Genomic DNA, 25810 nt, shown 5'->3' with positions numbered 1-25810 from the left:
TTTTGCTGGAAACACTGGCTGTATCCGAATACTGGCCTAATGGATCCCTTAGCTAAGGGATCCACTAAAAGTGCATCGTAGTGGACGCGGCCATCTTTGTGTTGAATCCGAATTCTCACAAGGGATGCCGATGCATCCCTTCACGCAACCACTAATTCGAGATTTCTAGGGATGCGACACTCGCATCCACTAACGCGTCCCTACATCCATTGGCTTCGGAATCGGGTTTTATTTTGTTTGTGTATAATATTACTTCAGATGTTTAGCATAAGATTTGTTTAAAACATTATAAGCGAAAGTGATTACTTAAACAGAGACAAATGAAGACATTAATAAATATCATAAAAATACGAATTTAAACTTAAAGGATAATTCAAAACTCATAAGTATTTTTAAAGTTTACAATTTATAAAATGTATTTTAATTGGATCGCTAACATGTAGGCCTATAACATACACGTTACATTATTTTTTAATTGGTAGGTATTTATTATTTACGTTTTGCTGAATATTCGTAGATATCCCTACACAAAATGGCTGCGTAAACATTAGTACGACTGACAGTCAACAGGTGGTGCTAGCAGTAAAAGTATTCGGATACTATCCATCCATTAGAAATGTGTCCTCTACATTGTGGCTGCATTTGCTAAGGGATGTAGGGATGTGTGTGCTAAGGACGCATCCCTATGTATTCGGATACAGCCCAGATCTCCAATCGTAGAGCTAATTTAACTCCTGAACGTGCAGAACAAATTATTGTTCTGAATGATAGATTAAAGAACAGAATTTAATACTCTGTGACAATCTCTCTCAGAATTATTGTGCTGAAAAGTGGAAATGTTGAAACAATGTGAATGTACTTTTCAAACAACATGATTTTTGGTGCTAAGTTTGTTGAAGCTCAGTAAGGACTCCAGAAAAATTGACAAGGGTGAAATTTTTCCAAAGATATGTTACATTTACACAAACATATACTTGGTTATGTTAGTTGGATGATATCAGTTACTAATGAACCAATGGAAACAGGTACGATTCAATGAAAAAAAAATGTTATTTTTTTTTTCTAGCAGTGCAAAATGTAAACACACTCTGTAAATAGTTACCCAAAATTAATAAGTCCACTTCATTTTAATACTTTATTCAAACATGATATTAAGTTTAAGATAAAAATAATTTCCCAAAAGTGTAACTGTACCACAAAAGCTCGAGCTCGGCTCGAAGTAAAATTCTTAGGCTCGCAGACCTCTAGCTTATTTATAGAAAAAATCCTAACCGCTAATCTGTACTAAAACTGAAATTTCTCAAGAAAAAATTGTTGTCTTTATATACACTTATACCAGAAATGTACCAATCTACATGTGATAAAGTCAAGGGACTTTTATTGCAAGCAGAATACATCTCACTTACATTAGATATGTGGACATCATCTATTAAAAGATTCGGGTTTGGGTTCGAGATTCGGCAATTCCAGTCGAGGATTCGAGTTAGGATTCGGATTCGAGGAAATCAGGATTCGCCCCATCCCTATCCACAACAAATTTTTATAATGATAATTCACATTTTTTACTGCATACAAACAAGGCTTTTCTTTGTATGCATTTATTAAAACTACAAGTTGGTCACTAGTCCACTTCTTTCCATCCATGTTTATCACGACATGCGCGCTTAAAAGTGTAAACAACCCCTCATGCTGCTTTCGTGAGTTCTGATTGGCCACTCCTTAAATATTGGAACACACCAAGCAACGAAAATAGGATGCTGTCTATTACGCAAAACCAGTAGCCCAGCTCGTACAGCTACTAGTATCCAGTTTGAATTCCAGTGAAGAAACTAGTAGTAGAGCCAGTACGACTCCTAGCTTATAATATTGTAAGGAATATTTTACCGTGTGCGGCGGCCTTAATTTGACATTCAGTATTCTCGAATAATTTGATATTAGATTTTGCATTTCAAATCAAATAATTAATTTTTTTAATTGTTCATTATAAATAGATACCTACACCAAGGAAGACTCATTCACAAAAAAAAAATTACATTTAAAAAAAAAATGTTGCGTGCATGAAGCTATTATGATGTATTGAGGAATTTAGATTGGTTTTCTGTAGCATTGTACTGTATTTACCCGTGTGTATCGCACATTTTATGCAGGTTTTTAGTTTAAAAAAAAAGTGGTGCGATCCTCATGCAAATTTTGTACTGAAGGTTAAAAAGATAAAATTATTGCAGTGTGTGGTTGAATATGTCGGCAAATAACTAACCTACGTTGATTTTTTTTCAATATAACTCCACCTTTAATTATAATTTGCTAAATCAAAGTATATCAGCAGAAGTGTGAAGCTGTGTGAGCGAGCACAGTAATCATACGCAGGGTGTCCACAAGGAAAAAATATTTCGTACCGACTTAGTCGAGAAAAAAAGTACTAGATTTGAAAGAAAGAAAAAAAGTACTAAATTATAATTTTTTATGGTTTTAACAATTTAGGAAGTTATCATGGCATTGCAAATTTTTGAACTTAAATATCACACCACACACACACACATATATATTCCATAGTTTTTAAAAATAATTACGCTCGATAATAAAACATATTGGAGTTACTATAATATTATTATAATTAAAAAAATAAGTACTAGATCTGAGCGTAAGTGTACTAGACCACTAAAAAACTTATAAAAGTACTAGATCTAGCCCGGTGGGAGACGTGTGATGCCAAAGCAGACATGTAGAGTGTTTTGTAGCCAGTGTGGTGGTGTCGCTCCGTTGCAGCAAGTCGACGGAGGAGCTGATGAACCTGGTGACGCACGTCCTGGACCAGGTGAGCCACAGCACCGGCTCCTACGCGTCGAGGCTCTTTCTCACGACGCGCAACATCTTCGAGCTGTACATGGCCGTGGTGCCCGTCCACCACCGCAAGTTCCTGGAGACCATCCCCCAGCACGCCGGTGAGCGCCGGTTCTCTCTCGCTCACTGCCTGTGCCGCCTTGACTTCCAGAGTCTTTGGCTGGTATCCCGACATGCAGAACTATAGGGTTTGGGTTTTTTGTGCTGCACTTGCCACCCTAGCCGCATTCCTACTGCACGATAGGACACGGCCGGTCCCTTATTTTTTTAGGGAACAGATTTCGGTGTCCTATCCGTTGCTCAAATTTCGTGCACGTGCAGAGCTTACAATTTTTGTTGTTTCCGTCCAGATGGCAGACCCGCGTCTGGTGTCATTAACCCGTGATGTAATCTTTAAGAAGTGTGCCTTGTTCTTACATGAAGTAATAATGCTAGGACCTGTGGTATCACAAATTGCAGTGAGAACGGACTCTTCAGAAGATCCACTCATTTAGGGAGTAGTCTCTAATAAAAAAAAAAAAAAACATCGAGTGACTTGGCAAGAATGTTGGTGTGCCAATTGTAACTTTATGATAGGAAACTATCCTGGAATAAATTTTGTACACTTTTAATGGTTGCAACAAGATTTAATCATAACTTTTAAGGTACTCGAAAAATTATGAAGGCGGTTCTATTTTTGTGCGATTGTGCTGCTTATCTCTAGTATTTTTGCAGGAGAAATTTTGTCGATGGTTGCAAAACGTCCGCTAGAATGCTGCGTAACCAGTTTCTAGCCTCGCCCAGGGCACCGTTTATTAAAACAGTTGCAGATGTTTTTCCTTAATGGTGATTAGGTTCGGACACGTTCTGGAGTGTGGCCCGTGAGTTAGGTTACGGTTGCATCCCAAGCAACAAGGCGGTGCCGCCTTGCCCGAGCGTCTCGGAATACCTCCCCAAGTCTTGGTCTCGCACGCTGAGTTGCTTATTTCATTGTAAATTCGTTCTGTTCAGCTTTTTTGCGTTCTCCCACTATGTAGTTTATTTGGGAACTGAGAGGACATGACGATGGGAAGGCACTGAGTGTGGCGTGGTGGCTCCAGCGCTGTTCCACAACAACTGCGCGTACCTGGCGCACCGGCTGGCGACGCTGGGGCTGGAGTGCCAGCGGGCCTTCCCCGAGGAGGTGCTGCGCGAGAACACGGTCACCTTCGTGGACCTGGCGCAGAAGCTGCGGCACCTGGGCGCCGAGCAGTTCCTGGCGCAGATGCGGGCCCAGCGCGACGGCCTGCTAGATATGCTGCGCGGCTCCGGTGGGTGGTCACCCTGTCCGTCGCATTCTTCCGCTTCAGTGCTGGCAGCTGTTGAGAAAAAATTATATTTAATTATTTTTTTTGGGGGGTGGCGGGGGTGTCATTGGCATAGCTGTGTTCACAAAGTTGGGGGGGAGGGGTCAAATAATGATTTTGATGTCACGTAAACCCATTCCCCTCTTACTAAGATGGGGGGGGGGATCCAGGGTTCCTCCACAGGAGAATTTTGATTTTAAAAGTGCAAAAAAGTAACGATTTTTAAGCAGTTTTTTGTAGGGATGGGACGAATCCACATTTTGGTCGAATCCGAATCCTTGTTCGAATCCTCAGTGTTTGTCATCGAATCTCGAATCCTTGTTCGAATCCTCAGTGTTTGTCATCGAATCTTGAATCCCAGTCCCACACTAAACTTCACCACATGTTATTAAAAAAAAATCACACATTTATTTTTAAAAATTACATAAGCCTATGTATTAAAAAAAATCACATGTGTATTTATAAAATTATAAAATAAGTGCATAGTGTATACACCTGATATAAAATAGAGACAAATAACCTCAAAAACCACACACGTAAGTTTGCATCTGTCTAATTCTCTGTTAAATTAATCCTTCCTATGTTTTCAATAAAATATGTTTGTATAACAGACACCATTTAAAAAAAAGTTACGTTTTTTTCTGCAATGTTATATTATTGAAGGTTGGAAATTTTCGAGTAGTTATGCTAATTGACAAAATGTTGCATAGTTTATCTTATGTTTGTGCTATTTCCGTTACCTTTATAATATAGTTTAGGTATACAATTTTCTAGAGCTGGACAAACCTCAGTTCTCTGGTTTCGAACCAAGCCGAACCGAACCTCATACAGAAATAATTGTTTTGAATTAAAACGAACTGACCACCAGCATTTTGGTCTTTAACTGAATGGTGAGGAAGATAGGTTCTCCAGCCATATGTAAAATTAAAACATTATATAGCTTAGCTTATATATAAACCAACTTTTAATTCATGAAGAAGTTCCGTCATTTTGGCCTTTAACTGAGTGGTGAGAAAGAAAGGTTCTCCAGCCATATGTAAAATTAAAATATTATATAGCTTAGCTTATATATGTATATACCAACTTTTAATTCATGAAGAAGTTACATCTAAATTTCAAAAAAACTATCTTCCTTTTTCAGTGTACACTAACCTTCATTAAAAAATATATAATATTATAAAGATGACATATTTTTGTGGTAGACATAACCTAACATTTTTAATAAGTAAAACTTTTTAATAGGACATCAAAAAAAAGTCGAATGTGAATTAAGTTACCTATCTACATTACAAAACCCGCTGACTGCAGTTGCTGTTTTCTTGGAAGAATGCTGCTCGTCAGAAGAAACTTTAGACTTTTTTTTTGGGGTGGTTCTGGGTCATCTGGGTCGTCATTATCTTTTCTCCATTTGGAAAACTCAAACGACGTTAGCCTGCCCATCGCAAATCACCTCAAGAACAATAACATTGTAAACGTAACGTAAAGTGTGTGGTTATAGAAATTTGCGTAGGAAAAAAGAAAACACGAGAAATAATGATGGCTGCCGCGACTACGCTAGTCAACTTAGTACCGTACTGTAAAATTTACTGGACCAGTACTTTTAATACACAAGATTATATTAATATTTTCAGTACCTGACTGTTATAACCAAAAAGGCCAAAGAAAATAAATACATCCCAGTAATTTAAAATGCGTAATTTACGTAATCATTTCCTACCGCATTTGTCTTGTGTTAACTTGATCACGTTAGTTTTGCCGAAATACGAGAGTTCTAGTACATGCGCTTTAGTTTAACGTATGGGGTACGCAATCTTTGGTGATTTTACAATACTTCTCGTACACGCACTATAGTTAAAGGTATAATATACAATACCTTTGGCATTTGTACAATAGTTTATATTATGTAGTACGACAAATGCATACAAAATTCTCTAAAGTAAACAAAAAACCTAGCGCGCCTATATGAAAAAATGCTATGCGAGTTATGCGAAGATTAATACATTTATTTTTATTTTGTCTGCGCTTGAAACTGTTGAGGCGACGATTATGCGATAAAAGTCGGAATATTACAAGTAATGGAATTTTGTTGAACTGTTTTGTGAATGGTCTCAAATGGGGGTTAGAAAATTATAAAAACGTAATTTTTTTTTAAACGAACGTTTGGTTTTTCGAATATATTTTAAGCGGTTTCGAACCGAACGTAAGGGTTCGGTTCGGTTCGAAATTTTCAAACTTCGCCCAGCACTACAATTTTCAATTACTACCTAAAACTCTTAAAAACCCACCTCGAATCCCACCTCGAATCCCACCTCGGATCCTACGAATCCTCGAATCCATAGGATTCGGTATATTCGACGAATCCAAGATTCGAAAATCCCATCCCTAGTTTTTTGTATCCAACCATCGGATACATCAATGTTATAATTATATTTGTTTCCTTGAAGATGAAATTTGATGAGTGAAGAAATTACAAATAAAGTTGGGCTGAATAATATTATAGATAAAAATATCATGGTCTAGAAAGTTGGGGGGGGGGGGGGGGACACAGTCCCCTCCGCCCAAAAAGGTTCAGGGGGACACGACCCCCTGTCGTCGTCGTCCCCTCCTCCCCCGGTTCCTACGCCCCTGGGGGGTGGTGTTTCTTATGTAATTATATTAGTTAAACAATTACATACATTAAGCACTTATAACTCACTAAACTCAACCTTCTTTCACTCTGGTATTTATTTTCATATTTTTCCGGTTACCATGCTCGATTAATACACTGCTGTGGCTCGTACCATTTTTGTTTCGATAAACATCTTTTGAAATGTGTTCAAACGTAAGTTGAGGAATAATTTTGGAAGTAGCTAAACGATTAAACAAACTTTAATACCTCTTGAAATGCAAACACCTAGGTGACATTTGGAGGTTATGATTTCACCCATCCGTCTGTCAAAAGTATGGATGTTACCAAGCTTTTGACGGATGTACGGATGAAATTTTTTGGGACATCATTTTGGCTGGAGGTCAAGTGATTGATGGACAGGTGGAGGTGCCGGGCTATTGTAATTCCGGCCTTAGACATTAATTGTGTGGTCAATAGGGTGTCTGCTAGGTCCCCGATCTCTTTTACTTTTATTCACTCAAGTATATTTCTCAACTAGCTGTAGTACCCTGCTTCGCAGGGGTGGATAACAAATTTTAATTTAACTAGTTGTCTTCTAAGATTCAATATAAAAAAACTTTTATCTAAATTATATTCAAGTTGTATTTTTAAAAATGAAATAAGTTTTTTTTATTTAAGAAATTAAAACTACTGTTGGCCACACGGAAGAAACATGGAATGGGCCCTGGCACTGAAAGAACTTAAAAGGACGGGAAAGGGACAGGGGGGTGATTTTTAGAAGTCTCATGTAAACAGTGACCATCCACCTGTTTGGAAAGTCATGCATACAAAATTTCATCAAGCTCTGAGTAAAACTGTTGTTTTATATAAAGAAACACGTGTGTGTTTTTTTTATTTATGTTTTTCTTTTTATGAAGTCTCGTTCATATATATATATATATATATATATATATATATATATATATATATATATATATATATATATATATATATATATATATATATATATATATATATATACACTAGATGGCATGGCAGGGTATATACAGCTTTTCCTTAAATTTTACATAGTATTTTTATGACATGATGTTTTTCAATGAGGTAATATATCAGCTGGTTACATAGGTCTAAGGCTATGGTAACCTATTTTTGTATTTGTACTTTATAGATATGACTATTTTTTTCAATAGTTTTCTATATTTAATAATTTTTATTTAGATTCCTTTTAACTATATTTTTACTGGGTCTCGCTTATTTGTTTAAGTAAATATTTCAGTATTTTATTAAGTTTATTTTTATTCTACATATATTTTATGTTTTGGTTGATTTAGAAGCTTTCATTATGTTTCTAGAAAATTGTGTATTGTTTTGAGAAAAGAAAGTATGAGAGACAGCGGCACATTTCTGCGGCTCTTAATCTTTGCAGAAAATTGATCAGTTGCTGAGAGCTTCTGGCACTGTGTGCGTGCATTCTTATGATGGGAAAAATTTTCAGGTGCTAGCTCTCACGGGAGGTGGTAGATTATGAGGACTTGGTGCCAGCCAATCTGAGAATATATATTGTGTTCGTTTCTTGTGAGGGTAATGTATTTCGTACGATAGTGTGCCCACAGATGGAAGAGCTGGGTTGTGATTGGTGGTGAGTTCACACAGCTGGCAATTAACTTGTGTGGAGGTACGTAGTTGCGTGGTCTTGTCAGTTGTTCAAGTGCTGTGCCGAAAGGACTTGTGAGGCTTTGTGCGGCTCACCGAAAATATCATGAGAGCGTAGATGTGGTCAATTTCTTGTCTTAGGTGGCGGGGCTGTGCTGTTGCTGAGTTTTAACTTTTTTTTTTTTTTCAAGTTTCGGTTATAAATTTAAGCCCCAGACGTGTGCTGCAGGCCCAGGTGACATGTTGGTACACCGGAACTTAGTTCCCTTTCTTCAGTACCTGAATGACAGAAGTCACTAGGGACATTATTTCGTGAAGACACAGGTGAGAGAGTGCGTTTTCTGTTACATCGTGAAATTGTGGAACAGACATGTAATTCACGACTTAAGAAAAATAAGTTTCCAAATTCATTTCAGCTTTTTTGTTGTTGTTGTTGTTGTTGTTGAAAACAACCATCAACTTTTTCGAGTAAATTAACAGTCATAGCCAGAACTTTGCACCCAACTACCTGCAACATACGATGGAAAATACGATGGAAAATATTTTTCAATTGTCCTCTGTACGTACAAGGAACAATTGTTGTGTCAGCCAGCCACCATTATAACTTGTGCCATGCCTATTTGTATTTTTTTCTTTCTTCAGAAAAGTAGAAAAGTTTATTTCAACTTGTTTTGAATACCATTGTACTGTGTAATAATGTTTCTTTGGTATTCCCACTGAAACTATATGGTGACGTTTAATAATCCGGCAAACTCGTTAATCCTGAGCATGACAGATGAAAGGGTCTTTGCTGTACCTTTGAATATATATACTGTATAGAAGTCGCGAGTGGATAGGATTTACTCTACGTTTTTCAGAAGCGTATGATGAGCAGCTTGGGAACTTCACCGCTGCAGTGCGCTGCCGTAACGCCCTGTATCGTCTTAGTTGTTATTTACACGTTAGAGCGCAGCAGTGTCGCCCGCTGTCATTCCCCGCACCCCGCCACCCATCATTCACTGCAGCTCAAGATCGTTCAACGAGAGGGGGAAGGGGTTTTTTGAAGAGTTCGACACTTGTCCGCTAGGGACCACCACGAGTCGATGCCCTAGAGATGGTGGCGATTGCGGCGGTGAATTAACCAACTACCTCAAAACCGTATTAGAAATTTTAACCTGGCTGGCGACTTCTATACAGTATATATATTCAAAGGCTACACGACGAGCGCGCGTGTGGTCCGGTCGCACGGCTGCAGCGGTGCGCGGTGTTGCAGGCTTGTCGACGCTGGGCGAGAGCCCGCACCTCTCGCCGCAGACGGAGAGGTCGATCCGGCAGTGCCTGCGGCAGTTCGAGTTCCTGGGGTCCGTGTGGCGCGGCGTCCTGCCGACCAACGTGTGCGACAAGTCGCTGGGTGAGTATGTTCAGAGAGTGTGGGCTGTTGTTATTTTTCCATGGGTGTCCATTTTGCCGCCTGAGTATTGGAGTGTTCTATGTCCACTTTTTAGGTTTTTTATGCTATGGACACGAAATTAATATTAGTATTCATTTGTACTACAGTAGAACCCCGATTTAACGAAGTGCTATGGTTACCGAAAATGTTTACTCTAAATCGATGTTTCGTTAAATCTGATTTACCGATTTTCAATGACCCCCGCACTCATAATCGCATCCCTACGTTTCCATATCGTAGACAGGGTCGACGCTGATATCTTGTGCTGCCGTGCTATCTCAGATTTCGTCAACTTTACATCTTCAACGTCTTTTAATCTCTCTCGTACGGCCCCCGGTTCGTACGTACACCTCGGTCGTACATACAGATTTTCAGAAACCGTGAAAAATGAGGCATAAAATAAAAGTTTAAAAATATGTAAAGTGTAAGAAATACGTTAAAGTGTATTAAAATACAGTCGCAAACTGCAGCGTTTATAACAAATACGAGCTACATACACATTGCGTCACAGTAAAAAATAAAAAATAAAAAAATTGGCCGCAAATTGATGGAAAATTTCCGTCATTAGCGCGCCGTACGCGGAGAAAGGTCATTGTACTCGGTCAGCTGCTATTACGGTGCGGCGTAGCCGCCGGCTGACTCTCTTTATTCGCTGAGCTGCGCAGCACTTAACAAAACGTATTCCAAAAACTAAACACCGCTCACAAAGCTCTTACTGAGAATAATAAAGCTGTAGCAAACCGTATGTATTCGGTACTGAGTAACAGGTGCGCCATCTAGTAACGAGTAACGAAACGTTACACACGGCTGCATCTCGTTACTCGCATTTTTCGTATGTTTTACGCATGCGCGCGCATATTCGGTGAGTTTGCGTTACAAAGAACGATGTTTGTTTATTAAGTAAAGTATAATTTGGAAATTCGTCGTCAAAGTTTTTTACTGTTTATTAAAGGTATTGTGTGTGCACACAAAGTTTGAGATTGGAACAGAAACAACGTAAGAAAGTATTGTTTACAAATTAGAAATATGTTTTTATTATCGCGTATGTTCACGTTTTTTTGTTCTTATCTTAAAAGAGATAGTATAAAAAAGCCGCTCTAATGAGATTTAATTGTTTCTTGGTTAACAAAAACTGTTAATTATCAAATATTGTTAATTGTTTATATTCTATTTATTATTATTTACGCGACGTCATACTGTACGCGTACGCAATACGACTCGATTCGTTGCTGCGACATAACATAGCATGTTATGCGGTATCAGAAGTAGCGAGTAATGTAACGTGATACGATAGTGAGTACTAATTGTTATAGTAACGAATACATACCGGTACGCTTTATTTCGTTACTTTTACACCTCTAGAGAATAATGATAATGGCGTATTGGTGTGACGTGGTCACAAGTTGAAAAAACCTGGAGGATGGGAAAGGGAATATTTGGAAACGTGTGATTATTGGCTAGCACTGTTACTATGCGGGCGTGTTTGGAAGATAACGTGGTGAGTCAAGCCAGGCATTGAAGAGGGGGAGGGGAATGCGGACAAAGAAACCCTTCATGACGTCATGTGTCGCGGACAGTCTATCTATCCAGGCGCGCGCAATGGCACGCACCTACGCAATTCAGTTACAGCGCCCGCAGTTTTTAAGCAATTTGAACAATTTTTTTTATTTTTTCGTATTTGGACAGATGATGCAAAGGCACATATTAATATATAGTACCTCCATTCTATTACTGACACCACAAAGTGTAATTTTTAATAAGATTCCATTACTATTTACTTTCATTTTTTGGAAATCTATATTATTATTTTAATAAATTGGTGTTTTTTTGATGGTTCCTGAAAACCTTTACGTTAAATCGCTGTTTTCGTTAAATCCGTGTTCGCAAAATCGGGGTTCTACTGTATATCCACACACGTCTACGCACATAAAAATTGTTGTTCTTAATTTAAGACCAATATTATTTTGTTCTATGTCATGATATTCATAGTTGTTTGAACTTTCAAATGCTTATATCTCAGTTCCGACTTCAATGGACATAGAACACTCCAATTCTTAGGTGACGATTTGTCTGTGATCTAATTATGTATGTGTGTAACAAAAATGTGCATTTTTTTAATTCTAGCCTCTAATCTGACAAACTAAAAAATTTGTCACACTTAACAATGCCTGCTTTCTGAAGGGACTTAAAAAATTTATACGTAGTTATTTACCGGTAAAAAAACCTCCTTAGAAGAATCACATTTTGTGTGTTCATACTGTAGGACAGATGGAAAAGTTGTTAAAAAGTGGGTTTCACTTATACTCTCTCAGTGCATTTTTTGATGATAGTACACACCGTAAGTCTTGCAGGGTGTGTTAAGGCGATTGGTGCATGGTAGAAAAATGGTCACAGCTGCGAAAACAATGAAATTGGGATCAGTTGACCTCTGTAGGTCGCCGTAGGGAGTTCAGGAGCTTAGTTCCAGCGTGTTAGTGGCGAGATGGCCTTCAGACGGGAAGGGTGTAGATGGTGATCACTCTGCGGCCTGCTATCTATGAGGAACTAGCAGAAGCTCGAAGGTCTTATCTCGCTCTCACTCCCACGCACAGCTGATACGGTTCTACCGAGGGTGGAGGAGAGGAAGGATTATCAGCTTTCTTTTTCATCAGTCCTTCGCTTTGTCCAAGGGGGAGGGCGGCAGATTGTGGCAGCGAGAAGTTGTCTTGATGTCGGCTGTCCACAGCTAATATCACCTTTGCAATTATAGTTTGAGTAGCTGGATCATGTTTAGGCAGTCGATTAGACTTGCCGCTGTACTGCACCACATCTGAAACATGATTGTAACTGTAATCATTCCCTGCATAAATTCTGCAATTAATACATTATATAAAATTGTAATTACATTTACAAGTACATAACTTAGTAAAAAAAATATTTAAAAAATAATACTGTATATTTTTCACTTAAAAAGAAGAATCAAAAATAAATATGTACTGTTAAATTAGTTTTGTCGTAATATTTTCCATCAACCTATTGCCTGAAGCAGTACTGAAGGGAAAATACAAGAAAGGAATTTTTACCAGAGGGGTACGGCCAAGAATATTGAAAAATATCCTTGGGTATCATTTTTCTTACGTTGGTATACCTGTTCAAATTCTTGTTGAACATGTAGATACATGCAAAAGCATGATAACAAAGATTGATGTTTTTAGAACAGTTTATGTTTAACCGGGCCCTACAGCATTGCCACATCAACACTATTAGTTCTGTAGGCTCTGCAGGTCTGTTTCGAGCAACATTTTTCGAATTCGGACTATGGAGCTCAACTCGCAAGACTTTTGATGCACAATTTACCTTATTGTGGCTGTTCACTATTACTAGGGTTAGGAGTTTTCTGCACACCAAAGGTCAAAATTCTGCGGTAGAAAACAAGAAATTCTGCGATACGAAATGTAAAGTTCTGCCATTTATTAAAAAAAGTTTATCAGATCACGTTTGAAACATTTATATACAGCCTAAAGAAGCTAGTTTTTTCAACATGCTAACAAAAACAATTTTGAATAGCTGTTTTACCCCCTTCTTCTTTAAGAACGTATTTACTCAATGACATTTTCATTTACTTTAGTGGATAACGATATATCTATATATTAATATTTTTTAATATGCTGTGTGGCCTACATCTTAAGCCAACGGCCATAAGGTCATTCTTTCGTATTCAAAGCCTTGTATCAATCGATTAGTCGATTGATGTGCACATATTTCCACCGACTGTGACTACAGTCGTTTCATAAACGCCGGTAGGATCGCTCGCTCAATGTGCTAATCTTATAATCTTATCTTTGGATTCTCTGCAAACAAAATTTATTTTGCCGTTCTTGATATTTTGGTAATTCAAACTTGTATTTTTTAACGGCATTGCCGCATTAATTATATATGAAAACGTATGTTTTATACAATGTTTGGAAAATATTCACTCTGCCCATATAATTAAGATATTATTTGGGAGAACATAAACCTTGCACGCATTATTACTGCACTCAAAATGGACAAAAAAGGTACACCAAAATAAGTGATTCTGCGATGATTCTGTGATTATGTGGGACTCTTGTAATTCTGCAAAATATTCCGCAATTGCGGAAAACTCCTAACCCTAACTATTACTATCTCTCTTTCTTCTGTCTCTTGAAAGTGTTAAACTGGTGTCTTCTTGCTGTGTTACTTGTTGAAAAGCTTTTTGGTTTGTGTTGAAGGCTGCCTGGTGAACTCCTTTCTGGAGGACGTAGTGGTCCACGTCGTGAAGGCTGAAGACATCCCGGCGGAGACTGCCGTCGAACTGGCCAACGTGTTTGAGTTGGTGCAGAACAGAGTGCCTTCTGTGTTTGCGGTAAGTTAGCTTTGTAATCTCTTAGTTTCGTTTGTTCGTAGAGGACGAGGGGTCTGCCAAATGGCTTGCAAAGCTTTATATTTTACCATACCGTTTACGAACGTTTTTAAAATTTCTTAAAGGTGTTTGATAAGGGATAGCACTTTTGATTTAAGAGGTCTTTCTAGAGAATCAGAGGCGTGTTCCTGGTGAATCCCTATCTGTACTGTAAATCCCCACTCTGAGAAACGCCCATTCTGTGCAGAATCTTCTTCCAGAGGGGAAGTATACCCTTTCTGTGGTTTAAGTCCCTGTCAGATGTGCAGATTTTCTGGTCTTCAGTTCTTTGATGTTATAACTTTTCTGGTTCCATTTGAGTGGCAAAAAGTAGGATGTTGTATGTTTGTTATTTGATCATGGTTTGAACCAAAATAACTAACGTAATAAAAAAAGACCTTGTTTAAAATAAAAAATATATTAATAAATAAAAAACTGTTTTTATTAACTTTTTTTTTTAACCATAGTTTCGTTCCTAGTAGTAAGTTCAGAAAGGTGGCCACTTGCAATCAGGGGCGCAACAACGGGGGGGGGGGGGGGGGGGGAGATTTTGCCCCCGCTCTGACACCTTGAAGTAGGAGGAAAACGGGGGCAAAGAAAGTGCTGTGTAATCAATTTTTAGATAGTAAAACTGCTTAAATAACACCATTTTCCACCTTGAAATACAAATTTTCCCAGGGGAGGACCCCTGAAACCCCCTTTTGAAAATTAAGTTGTTGTTTAGTTGCTTGCAATGTTCTCATGGAAAAGTTCGGAACTGTAACAACTAACCAGAAACTGGACTTTATGAAATAAAAAAATTTTAAAAATGTACGGCTTGCAAGCGCTCAGGTTGTTCAGGTAAACGGATGGTAAGTGCTGACGGAGTGCACGTGTGTGTGCGTGCACGACAGGGCGAGAGCGACCTGCGCAAGCACGTGAAGCTGTGGCCGCGCTTCGGGGAGCTGGCGGCGGTGCTGCGCGGCACGCTGCGCGAGATCGAGGACCGCTGGGGAGCGGGCGCCGGGCCCGCCGCGCGGGTCTTCACCCCCAACGAGCTGAGGCAGCTGGTGCGGGCACTCTTCCAGAACACGGAGCGCCGCGCCGCGCTGCTCGCCAAGATCAAGTAGTCCCCCGGGGGGTGAAGTGGCAGCTCTTCAAGAAACAAGGGTGTTCACGTTCTGGTGTTCCTGGGGGGGGGGGGGGGGGGGGGGGGGAATCTAGGAAAAAGTCGGGGTACTGGGAATATGTGAAGACAGTTAAGGGATCGTCCATTAATCATGTGAGGCTCAAAAGGGGGGGGGGGGGGGGGGGAATCAACGAAATATCACAAGGGGGTGGAGGGAGGGGGTGTAGAGATATATCATGCGTATTTTTATTTTTTCGCGCAATTTCTACTTATAAGCCTTTCCTTTATTATTTTTTATGCCAGTGAGAATAAACCTGCGACCTTTATGTGTGTCTGGACATTTTTATCACTGTGCTTAGTTTTCCAGAATTAAATTAGATTATACATATATTTAAAGATAAATTTCTGAAATTTTTAAAAATATTTTATACCAAAAAAAATACACGTGATTTATTTGGGGGGGGGGGGGAACCTCACCACAAATCACTAGGGGGGAGGGTGGGTTAAAAATTTGCTAAAAGAAAACATCACGTGATTAATGGACGACCCCTAAGTAATAGTAATTTGTGGAGATGTTGACATGCTCCAGTCTGCCATCAAACAGGCTGTGAAAGCTTTTTTTTTTTGTTAGGTGTGTTAGTGCATCAGACATACACATTGTAAAAGAGCTTATGCAAGTACCGTTTGAACTAGGCCAGATGTAGGAGAGTGGTGGAGCCTGGATTGTCTTCATTACGTTCGATACCTAAATTGCAAAAAAAAAAAAATTTGGTTTGTGATCAATTTAAATTTTGGGCCAGGGGAAAGTCTGGGAAATTTTATGTGATGTCCCCTGAGACACACGGCAATACACGCGTGAGAAAAACTCGCTTATTCCTATGTTGAAATGTTTAATTTAAAAAATATAAGGTATATATTAAATTTAAGAAAACTTACATTTACTGAATGGGCATTATCTGGGACCACATAGACATGTAAAATGAGAGCATATGAAGACTAATTTTTTCTGTTACCACCTGCATATGTATTGGAGGGAAGGTGTATTTATAGGCTAGGCATCGCAAGCAAATGCAGTGAAACCATTCTGCAAAGTTCATAAACAATAAATGAATAATTTTGCAGATTTTCTTTTACAGAGTTACATAAAATTTAATTCTTTTAAAATGCAATCTTGTAGTAAGCATGCCTCTTTTGTTAATTTCGGGAGTTTCTTTACATGGTATCGCTGTTTACAAAAAAAATCTGACACCAACTTCCAAAGATACGCCACATAAACCTGTTTCTTCTTATGCTATGATTCACAATTTAAGTTTTAGGTCTAGAATAATGCTAGCACCAATCATATTTGTACTAACAATTCATTGGATTAGAGTATGTCATGATTATGTACCAGGCGTTGTGAAGATCAGCATAATTTGTTAATTTATGCCAAAAGTAAATGCTAAAATAATATGTTAAAATTTGTAACAGGGTGAAATTTATAATATAATGGTAGAAAGTCATTAAAATTTTTCAAGGAAATGTGCCAGTGTTTGTTAATCAATTTGCCTGTTTCCTTAATACAGTGTGTACATTTATGTAAATTTTTATTTTTACTGTATGAAAAAGACATTGTTTGTGCCTTATTGCCTAATTACCTACTCACCAATACTATTCATGAACATCATTTTATGTAACATTTCATTAGGCCTGTGTGGATTGTATCAGTTTTTTTTAGTTCGAATTGAATAATAAAACGATTGCCCAATCACCTATTCTCAAATATGATTATTGAATTTGAATATTAAGAAAGAGAATTATGACTCCACTGTTTATTTTTATATAATTTAACAAATACATAGGGAAAGAGAAAGTAAATGGGTTTGTGTAGTGGCTTCTGGGAAATTAGACTAATAATACAGTAAATTCTCTTTAGTATGTACCCCTCCTTTACGTACTATTCTGTATAAAGTATTAACACGTTGGTCCCTTGAAAGGCAATGATAATTCATAGGGATTATTATTATATAACGTACAATTTTCCTTGGCGCGAATCATTATTACTCGGTAATACGTATAATTTTTATTCGTGTGAACAAAAAAAGTTTATGTAATATTTCTCTATGTAGTATTTCTACGTAGAATAATTGCATTCACTCGTTTTACTTCGCTATACGCCATATTACGTTGCTTACGTTGCTTTACAAGCGTGTTTATTGATGAACATGGCTAAAAAAAACAATAGCGTCAGGGCAGGAAACAGCGCACGGCTAAATTTCATTTTAGCGTGAAACATTCCTCAACTTACGTATTTACGTGTTAACTGACTGCCAAATCAAATTTATCAACATCAAACGAAGACACGGGGCCAAATTTTAAATATTGTTGAATGTAGTATATTATGCATATTATCGTTGTTGAATAAGCAAATGGTTATGGCAGCGATGACGTGTTTTATTACTCGTACCTACTGGCTACACTGCAGCCTGTGACCGAGCGTCTCGAGGTTGGCTACGCTGCATTTTGTAGCTAATCTAAACAGTGTTTTGTTCGCGACGTAACGTAACCTAAACGCTAATAACGTATAAACGGAATATACGCTGAAATTGTAATTAAATTCCACTTGCACGTTGAAAGAACGTGCTTTCTATTATAGATTGTTAGTTTTGTTAAATGTATACTAGATAAAATGGCAAGTGAATAGCAAAATTATCTAAGAGGTATATGTGTTTGAATTCTAGCCTATCACCGAATGAATCCGCAAATTTTGCGGGTCTCTATATATCAGGTATTAACTTGACTGGGTGATGTCTACGATCGTCAGTGTCAGTAAAATTAATGTTAGAACCTATCCCGACCTTTTAAATTCCTCAAGAGATTCTAGTATGGAAGAAGGCAGAGAAAACGGGTGACCGCCGAGGCCAGCCAAGTCAAGAATTAAATTAAATTTTGGATGGACTGGTAATGAATAAAAGTGTGCTTCATTATGATTAGTCAATGTTATCCTTCAAAGATATATCAGACAGACGGAAATGTTAAGATTTTATTCATTTAAATTTACTAGCTAACTTAACCAAAAACTTCCCAGGGCGACCGTTAGTGAATTCTAGCAAATAAGATCATTTTATAATATTACTGTGCATTCCTGTAAAACATTTCACAAAACTTCAATTTAAAAATACCATATCTCACATTAAAAGAAGTGAATGCCATAGTTTCCACTGCGTACTTGCTGTTTGTACATGTGACCAAACATGCCGTAACTCAAAAACAAAATTTAAAAAAAGTAAATAATGGTTTCATATTTCAGATGAAATTAGCAGATTGTGTTCTTAATATTGCTGAAAAAGTTTATCTGGCTGCCGTTAACAAAATCCCCATGAATAACTATGGCTTGAATATGTACATGAGCTCATTTAATCACTATTTTAGGAACACAGAATTTATAAACAATAAATTAATGTTTTTCATTAATTGGATCGGATTTCACTATATTTTGCGGCCCATGAAATTTTATGTTATTTTGTTTTAAAATCAGGGAAATAAATTCAGCCTAAGTATGTAGCTTTATTGCATAGGCATGTAAGCTATAGTCAACCCTCCAATTGTGCTGTCTGAGTAGAATGTACATTGCTTGTGTTCCCTGTGTGCACAGCATGTCTGGTGAGACCAAATTCCATCTGCGTTGATTGCAAGGAACAAACACAAAATATTTTGATTAATTGGTTCATGTAGGAATATTATTGTGTGTATTCTCTGAGGGAAAATAATATGCAGCCAGGAGAAGTTTGGAAGTGTCAGTGATATTTGTTTGGGGGTGTGGCTCACCCCTTTCATTAATTAATTAAATCATTTGGTTGAAAGTGATGAGAGCATGTTTAATGCGTGTGAAAAAAGTCTGTTTCTGACTTAAGCATCATACAAGATCATTAAGAATTATTTAGATGACTACAAACATTTGTACATGCTCAATGTAATTAGAGAAGTACCAGTTTTGTACATTGTAAATTTTCAAGCATTTCAAGCTTATACAGTAATCTGTTCTAATTTTCCCGGAGATTTATTTTTTTTGCCAATGTTCTAATAAAATAGTTATTTTTATATATTAAATATGTACTTATGTCCATTATATTCCACTTTTGATATGTTTAGCAAATAAAGAGTTATTACGAAGTTTTTCATGGATTCAGTTATTTCATCATTTTGAGCTGAAATCTGTGTTTGCAACATGTACTAGTTAAGAGCAAATTACATGTATTAACTTTTTGTTCTCGTTAAAACAAGTTGTGTACTTTTTGAAACTGTACAACCTTAAATTATTTAATTAATATTAAGTTAATATCCTTTGTAGGTTCCAGTTTCGGGGGACGACTAGCAAGTGTAGGTGTTGTGGGCCAGATTTACTGCCCATAAATTTTAAAAGTGTAATAAAGATAATCAGTGAATATTATCACAGTCATAAGATACTAATTTCTTACAATGCTATATCAGATTAGATAGCATAGAGATGAAATGCGTCTTTCCACAAATATATCGAAGGTCCTTTAATTTCTTTGACTGCATTTTTCTGCCTATCAACCTTTTCACTCACAAAAATTTCAATTGTGTTCTGCTTGAAGGCATTCCTTGATACTGAACTAGTGTTATTTAAGAGGGAAGGAAAGGTCACATTGTGCATGAATGACAATGTAAAAACAATGGAATCTGAACGACCTAACAGAATTTTATTGGGTTGGCTTTTATCTGCTACATATTTTTACTATGGAGACCTTAATGTACGTAAATAGCCGATGGTATGTAAAGTTTAAAAATTGTGAATAGTTTTTTTCTTAATAAAATGACTTGAAACCAAAAAAAGTGAAGAAAGAAAACTGACTAAAATTATTAAAATCACATAAGAAAAACCTATTGTAACGCCCTGTATCGTCTTAGTTGTTATTTAGGCGTTAGAGCGCAGCACTGTCGCCCGCTGTCATTCCCCGCACCCCCCACCTATCATTCACTGCAGCTCAAGGTCGTTCAACGGGAGGGGGAAGGGGTGTTTGAAGAGTTCGACACTTGTCCGCTAGGGACCACCACAAGTCGATGCCCTAGAGATGGTGGCGATTGCGGCGGTGAATTAACCAACTACCTCAAAACCGTATTAGAAATTTTAACCTGGGCTGGCGACTTCTATACAGTATATATATTCAAAGCAAGAGCTCAGTAATCTTCTCCTGTTGATTTCCGGACAGGGACCATGCTGAGCATTTGTTCTTGTGGGATACCATTCTTAACATAGAGTACGAAAATTGCAGCCTGGTCAACAACGCCTACATCCTGACTAGAATCCACATTGAGACTAAAAGATTTCGCCGCCTGGATTTCTATAACGATTTCTTGTTTAACTTGACGTGCACATATATTTATTAATTTATTTATAGTGGTTTTTGACAAAACGGTAACAAGCCAACCTCGACCCTTACCTTTTCCTGAGACTTTTCTTTTTTACTTTCTGTAATTCAGTGGTGCCCACAAGATGGGTAACGACGCAGACTGCGTCATTAAAATTTCAGGGGGGGGGGGGGGGGGGTGGTTAAAAGACGAGAAAAATGTATATATTATTTACATAATTATAGCTTCTAATGTGAAAATACGTTTCTGGTGCTTTGATAATTGAAAGGGATCTTGTAAATCAAATTGGCCACCCCGCACTTTCCTCAACAAAAGCAGTTTGGCATCTGTCGGTTCAGGATGGAAATATTACCTGATATGACCAAAATTATTATTAGAAAATCAGTTTTAATTAATGCAAAATGTGATAAAATATAATACTAAAAAAGTATAATATTATAAAATAATTGAGTAAATCATTGAGAAAATGGCATAAAAAAATTCGGGGGAGGGGGGGGCGCATCAATAGGTTAGGGGGGGGGTGAGTCATAGTGTTTGGGGGGGGGGTGGGCACCTCTGTGTAATTGCCTCGGATATGTGGGCCCTAAGAACTGGATCATACTTCGACAACAGGACAACTAAATTTAAAAAGTTTCCGTGATTCTGTTTCTGGTTGTCGTCAGCGATATCCGTTAATGAGTACAAGGCCTCACTTTTTCCACAATAAGCAATGCCTTGTTTAGATATAAATAGTATTATATCAATTCTTTTCAGGACCAGACGCCTATTGGAAATCTCTTGCATATTCTTTCGCGTGAGATGTTGTTCCACATTTCCCCTTATTTTTTGCTGTAAGCAAGGTGACCACGGCTAATTGATGACTGTGGCTTTCCTCGTGTTTGACGAGTTTCTCATAAATATATGTTTTGGACGGAGTAACACCATCAATAAATGGACTTCTTCCTCCTCCTTTTTTTTTTTTTTTTTTTTTTTTTTTGTGTCGTCAGACGCAAAACACATGCAGGCAGTACAAAATAGCTTATTTAATTCAAGAGAATAAGAGACATATTCTCATCGAATTAAAGTTCCTTTTTGTAACTTTCGGTAGTAAACCCGATTTCCATCAAAAGGCAAACTGTTTTTATCACCCGAAGGTTGGATAGGGTGAACAGATAAGAAAATTAATTTCTCAGCAGTCGTAGCATTTTTTTCTTAGCGAAGCAAATTCAGAAAGATATTGAATTTCACTGTAATCATCGTCTGTAAATGTAAGTGGCTTTAACGCAACGCTATCGATATTTGCACTAGCTCCGGTATCGCTAGAAATTGAAGTAATTGTGTCTATAAGATTAGAAATGCATGCATTTGTTTCTTGTGATGCGGTGTCCTGCTTTATTAGTATCGGTACAGCCGCCGCTGCCATATTCTGTTCTGAAGTACTTGCATGCGAAACTGAATCCAATTTTTCGTCCGACTCAAATTTTGATGATGATGATGATGATGATGATGATGATGATGAGGGTCCTATAAAAATAAAATATTGTATATACATATTTGATAGCTATACACATTCACAAAAATTCATTGAAATCGGTTGCATGGTTTCGGAAATTTAATAAAAATCCGCCTTTTATTCCTCTACAATAATACAAGTAAAGAGAGCCTCATTACAAAAATTCAGCTATCTAGGTCCGAGGGTTTGGGCTGAGCAGTAATGAGTTAATCAGCCAGGACTTTTGTATATAATACATTAAGATTTATAAAAATTGAGCATTCTCTAAAATATTCCGTACCTATCTGTGGCTTAAAATTTATACAACTGACAAAATATATAAAAAGACGCAACTTTGGCTTAAAACAGGTAATTTTGACAGATTTTAGAATATAAAAAAGGAATTAAAAAGTGAAACTACAGGTAAAACTAGCAAATATGTAAAGATTTATTAAATTAGAAAAGAAAACACTGTATTAAATTTAATCTATTAACTTGGTTGCGTTTCGCTCCGTTTTGATGATCTTCAAGCTCTTGAGGTGTAGACGTGAAGGAAAACCTGGATTGCTTTGGATTCGAAGCCGCTGTTTGAAATTCGATCTTTCTTTTATTTTTGCGTTTCTCGGAACTATATTTGTATTTATATGCCGCTGAATGTGACTGAAACCATCAAGTATATAACTTTGAGTAAGTAATACATATATAATATTAGACATGTAGCTACAAAGGCTCCAAAGTAACTTTTTATCAGAAGGCAATTAAAAATAATATGCAACTTACCTTTTCCATTGTAATGGACAATTCAGTTTATTAAGTGTTTAAAATAATATAAGGAGAGTTAAAACAAACTACACGCATCACACATCAAAACATAAAAAAAAAAACAATAAATTCCAAAAAAAAACAACGTAATATTAAGAACTTGCACTAACTAGAGTATCGGCGATAAAGGCAATAAAAACCGACTAACAATGGAATACGATGCCAGGACTCAGGAGCGCGCATCGGGGATTCCCCAACCACAAGATTCTTTACTTGCGTAATGCGTTCCGTTTCATCATAAATATGAGATGAGAGTGAATAAATACGTTACTTTCGTTAATTATTATTTATAAATGTTGCAGTACCGAATCTATCAAGATTTTAAGAACATCTAAAAATTAAATTTCGTTTTTTTAATATCTATGAAACAATGTAAAATGTAATGCATTACGCTATAATGATACACGTCTAAATTTGATTCGATCAAAAGTTATTGCCGTTCAGAAAAAAAAAATTGAAATCTAGTTTCAGGGGATGGCTTGCTCAGGTTTAACCATTTATTCGAATTTTTCTATTTCATTTCTCTCTAATTGTATGAACGAACTATCTGATCTAGTTTTACACTTAGGTTGCAAGAGCTGGGACCCAGCCTATCCTACGGTTGCCGCAAGCCCCGCAAGCCAGGCCCGTGGGGGCCCGCGCAGGCTGGGGCCCGGCTGGCAAATGCCACCTCGACTATATGGCCAGTCCGACCCTGGTCATGGGAAACAGAAGGATGGTTCTGGAAGAAGAGTCTACCATGCGGGGGGGTTGGGGGCTTGGACATTGCTCTCCGCATTGGTTTGGGAGGTACTGGTTGTTTCGGGGGCGACGCGACGCTTTGTCTTTTCCCGCCGGGCTGCCAGCCAGCCCATATAGTGTAAAACAAATTGTTATAATATACCGTTCAAACTGGGACGTTTTCTTACGGACATAATGTATCGAGGTGCTGCAGAAATGAGTCTCCCAGGGCCCCGCGAAGAGTAGGGTCGCCACCGGTGTGTGACTCTCGGGCGGAGAGAGCGCTCGCAGCGCTCCTAGCGGACGCGGCGGGTAACGACGCTGGACGCTCCGACAACCGCGCGCGCGCTCTACCTCCGCCGGGCTGGATCGTCATTCAGTTGTCGGTGCGGCGAGTGGGCGGGCGGTCTGTTCGACTCCTGGCGCGCGTCGAACCACACGTCTGGACCCGGTGCGCGCTGGTTGTTTCGGAAGGAAGGAGGAAAACCGTTGCGTGTGTATCGGGGAGTTCGAGTTGTCGCGGCGCCCGCGGAACAATGCTTCCCTGCGATGAGTGAGTCTCCGGCCCGGTCGCTGATCTTCAAACTCGGAGATAATACAACTGGGGCGTGAGTATCATCAGTGGCGACCCTGGGCTGTTTAATTTTTTGGAAATTTTGAAAAAATAAAAATAAAAAAATTACTTTGTCAAACCAAAAATTTTAAGACAACTTGGAACTTAAGTTTCGTAGATGGTTTTGCTAATTCATCTTAATAAATTGCAATATTCTTATAAATGCTTACGTTCGAATTCCAGTAGAGTTGCGTAATTGTTAGAGGCAATAAAGTATTTGAAAGATATTTTTTTTTTCTAATATGAAATCATGAATTGAAATTGATATTGACCAGTACTAAAATTTACATGCTATTAAAAAATTTAATTTCCCTTTTCCCATTTAATGTCGATTTATTTTTAGAAGAACCCTAGACAGACACGTACCGTAAATCAAAAATCAAAAACACTGGCTGCCCTGGAGCGGAGAGAGGTCTTCAAACACTTCTAGAGCGTTTGGCGTTTGTATGTAGGTAGGTCTGTGTGTGAGTGTCCGACGATAGCTGTCAAACCGTTGCTTGCATTTTCATGAAATTTGGTAGGTAGCTAGTACGGCCAGTGAAATTTTTAAGTTCGTGTATGAGCAAAAACGGTGGAGGGTATTTTTGATGTATTTTTGTACCTCGGAGGCAAAAGACACTATGACCACCTTTGGGTAAAATCCTCTTTTAACCATTAACTTTACCACAGTTTGATGTTCTTTCTAGTGGCATACTACATTAAGATCGACGATCTGTCAAAAAAAATTCACATATTTTGTGTAGAAAGTAGTTGAGTAAATAAGTGAGGCACAATTTAAAACTATTTTAATTGCTCTAATGAAAATTATGGGTTTTGTGACATAGTGTATTATGCCTTCGAGGTGCAGATTTAATAAATGCACTAAATAAATAACTTAAATAAACTAAATAAATAACTTTCAAAATCGCATTATTTCAGTTTATGGCTTGGAATCTGAATAGAATATTGTCCATGTAAACTGTTAGAAATTTCAGTAAATGTACGGACTTTTTAACGAAGAACTAACCTCAAATAAACGAATCCAAATAACTGAATCTTCTTAAATTTACGCCATAATTTGATTTCAGAGTTGTGTGTTTCGTTATAAACAAAGATAAATTAACACGTGGACAAAATAAGAGTGTTTTTAACAAGTTTTTATAAATTTTGTTGAAATACCAAGAATATTCCTTTTGGGTTCATGTCCAAAGAATGTAATCTGTGTCCCGTAAATTTAAGAAGATAGCAGTAAATTTAAGAAGATACCTGTATAATCTATAACCAGTGTTTTTCGTAAATTGAAGGTGAAAATTTTTAACAGTGTAGATAATGATACTGCATGCCCGAAAGCGAACTGAAGAAAATAGCAAGCAATTAAATGTAAATGAATTTAATTTATTTCTTAAAATCCAAACAGGATCGTATCCATAGAAATTATGATAATAACAATACTACAAATTTTAGTC

The 25810-nt window shown here is 37.6% G+C and overlaps 2 protein-coding genes across 2 annotated transcripts in view; both read left to right on the top strand.

Annotated features, from left to right (window-relative positions):
- LOC134532002 (centromere/kinetochore protein zw10 homolog) overlaps positions 1 to 15426 on the top strand; it is a 28541-nt gene extending 13115 nt beyond the window's left edge. Inside the window, exons 6-10 of the mRNA XM_063368124.1 lie at positions 2767 to 2942; positions 3921 to 4130; positions 9680 to 9817; positions 14089 to 14222; positions 15152 to 15426. Of these exons, the coding sequence (XP_063224194.1) occupies positions 2767 to 2942; positions 3921 to 4130; positions 9680 to 9817; positions 14089 to 14222; positions 15152 to 15367 (874 nt within the window). The 3' untranslated portion in view covers positions 15368 to 15426. The remainder of the gene's footprint in view (positions 1 to 2766; positions 2943 to 3920; positions 4131 to 9679; positions 9818 to 14088; positions 14223 to 15151) is intronic.
- An 8724-nt stretch (positions 15427 to 24150) lies between these two features.
- Positions 24151 to 25810, top strand: part of LOC134532001 (protocadherin Fat 4) — a 153318-nt gene continuing 151658 nt past the window's right edge. Inside the window, exon 1 of the mRNA XM_063368123.1 lies at positions 24151 to 24360. The gene's annotated coding sequence lies outside the window, so the exon portion shown is untranslated. The remainder of the gene's footprint in view (positions 24361 to 25810) is intronic.

Source organism: Bacillus rossius, chromosome 5 (genome assembly GCF_032445375.1).
Source record: "Bacillus rossius redtenbacheri isolate Brsri chromosome 5, Brsri_v3, whole genome shotgun sequence".
Taxonomy (NCBI): Eukaryota; Metazoa; Arthropoda; class Insecta; order Phasmatodea; family Bacillidae; genus Bacillus; species Bacillus rossius.
Note: the sequence above shows the minus strand (reverse complement) of the source record. Positions and strands in the feature narration are given on the sequence as shown.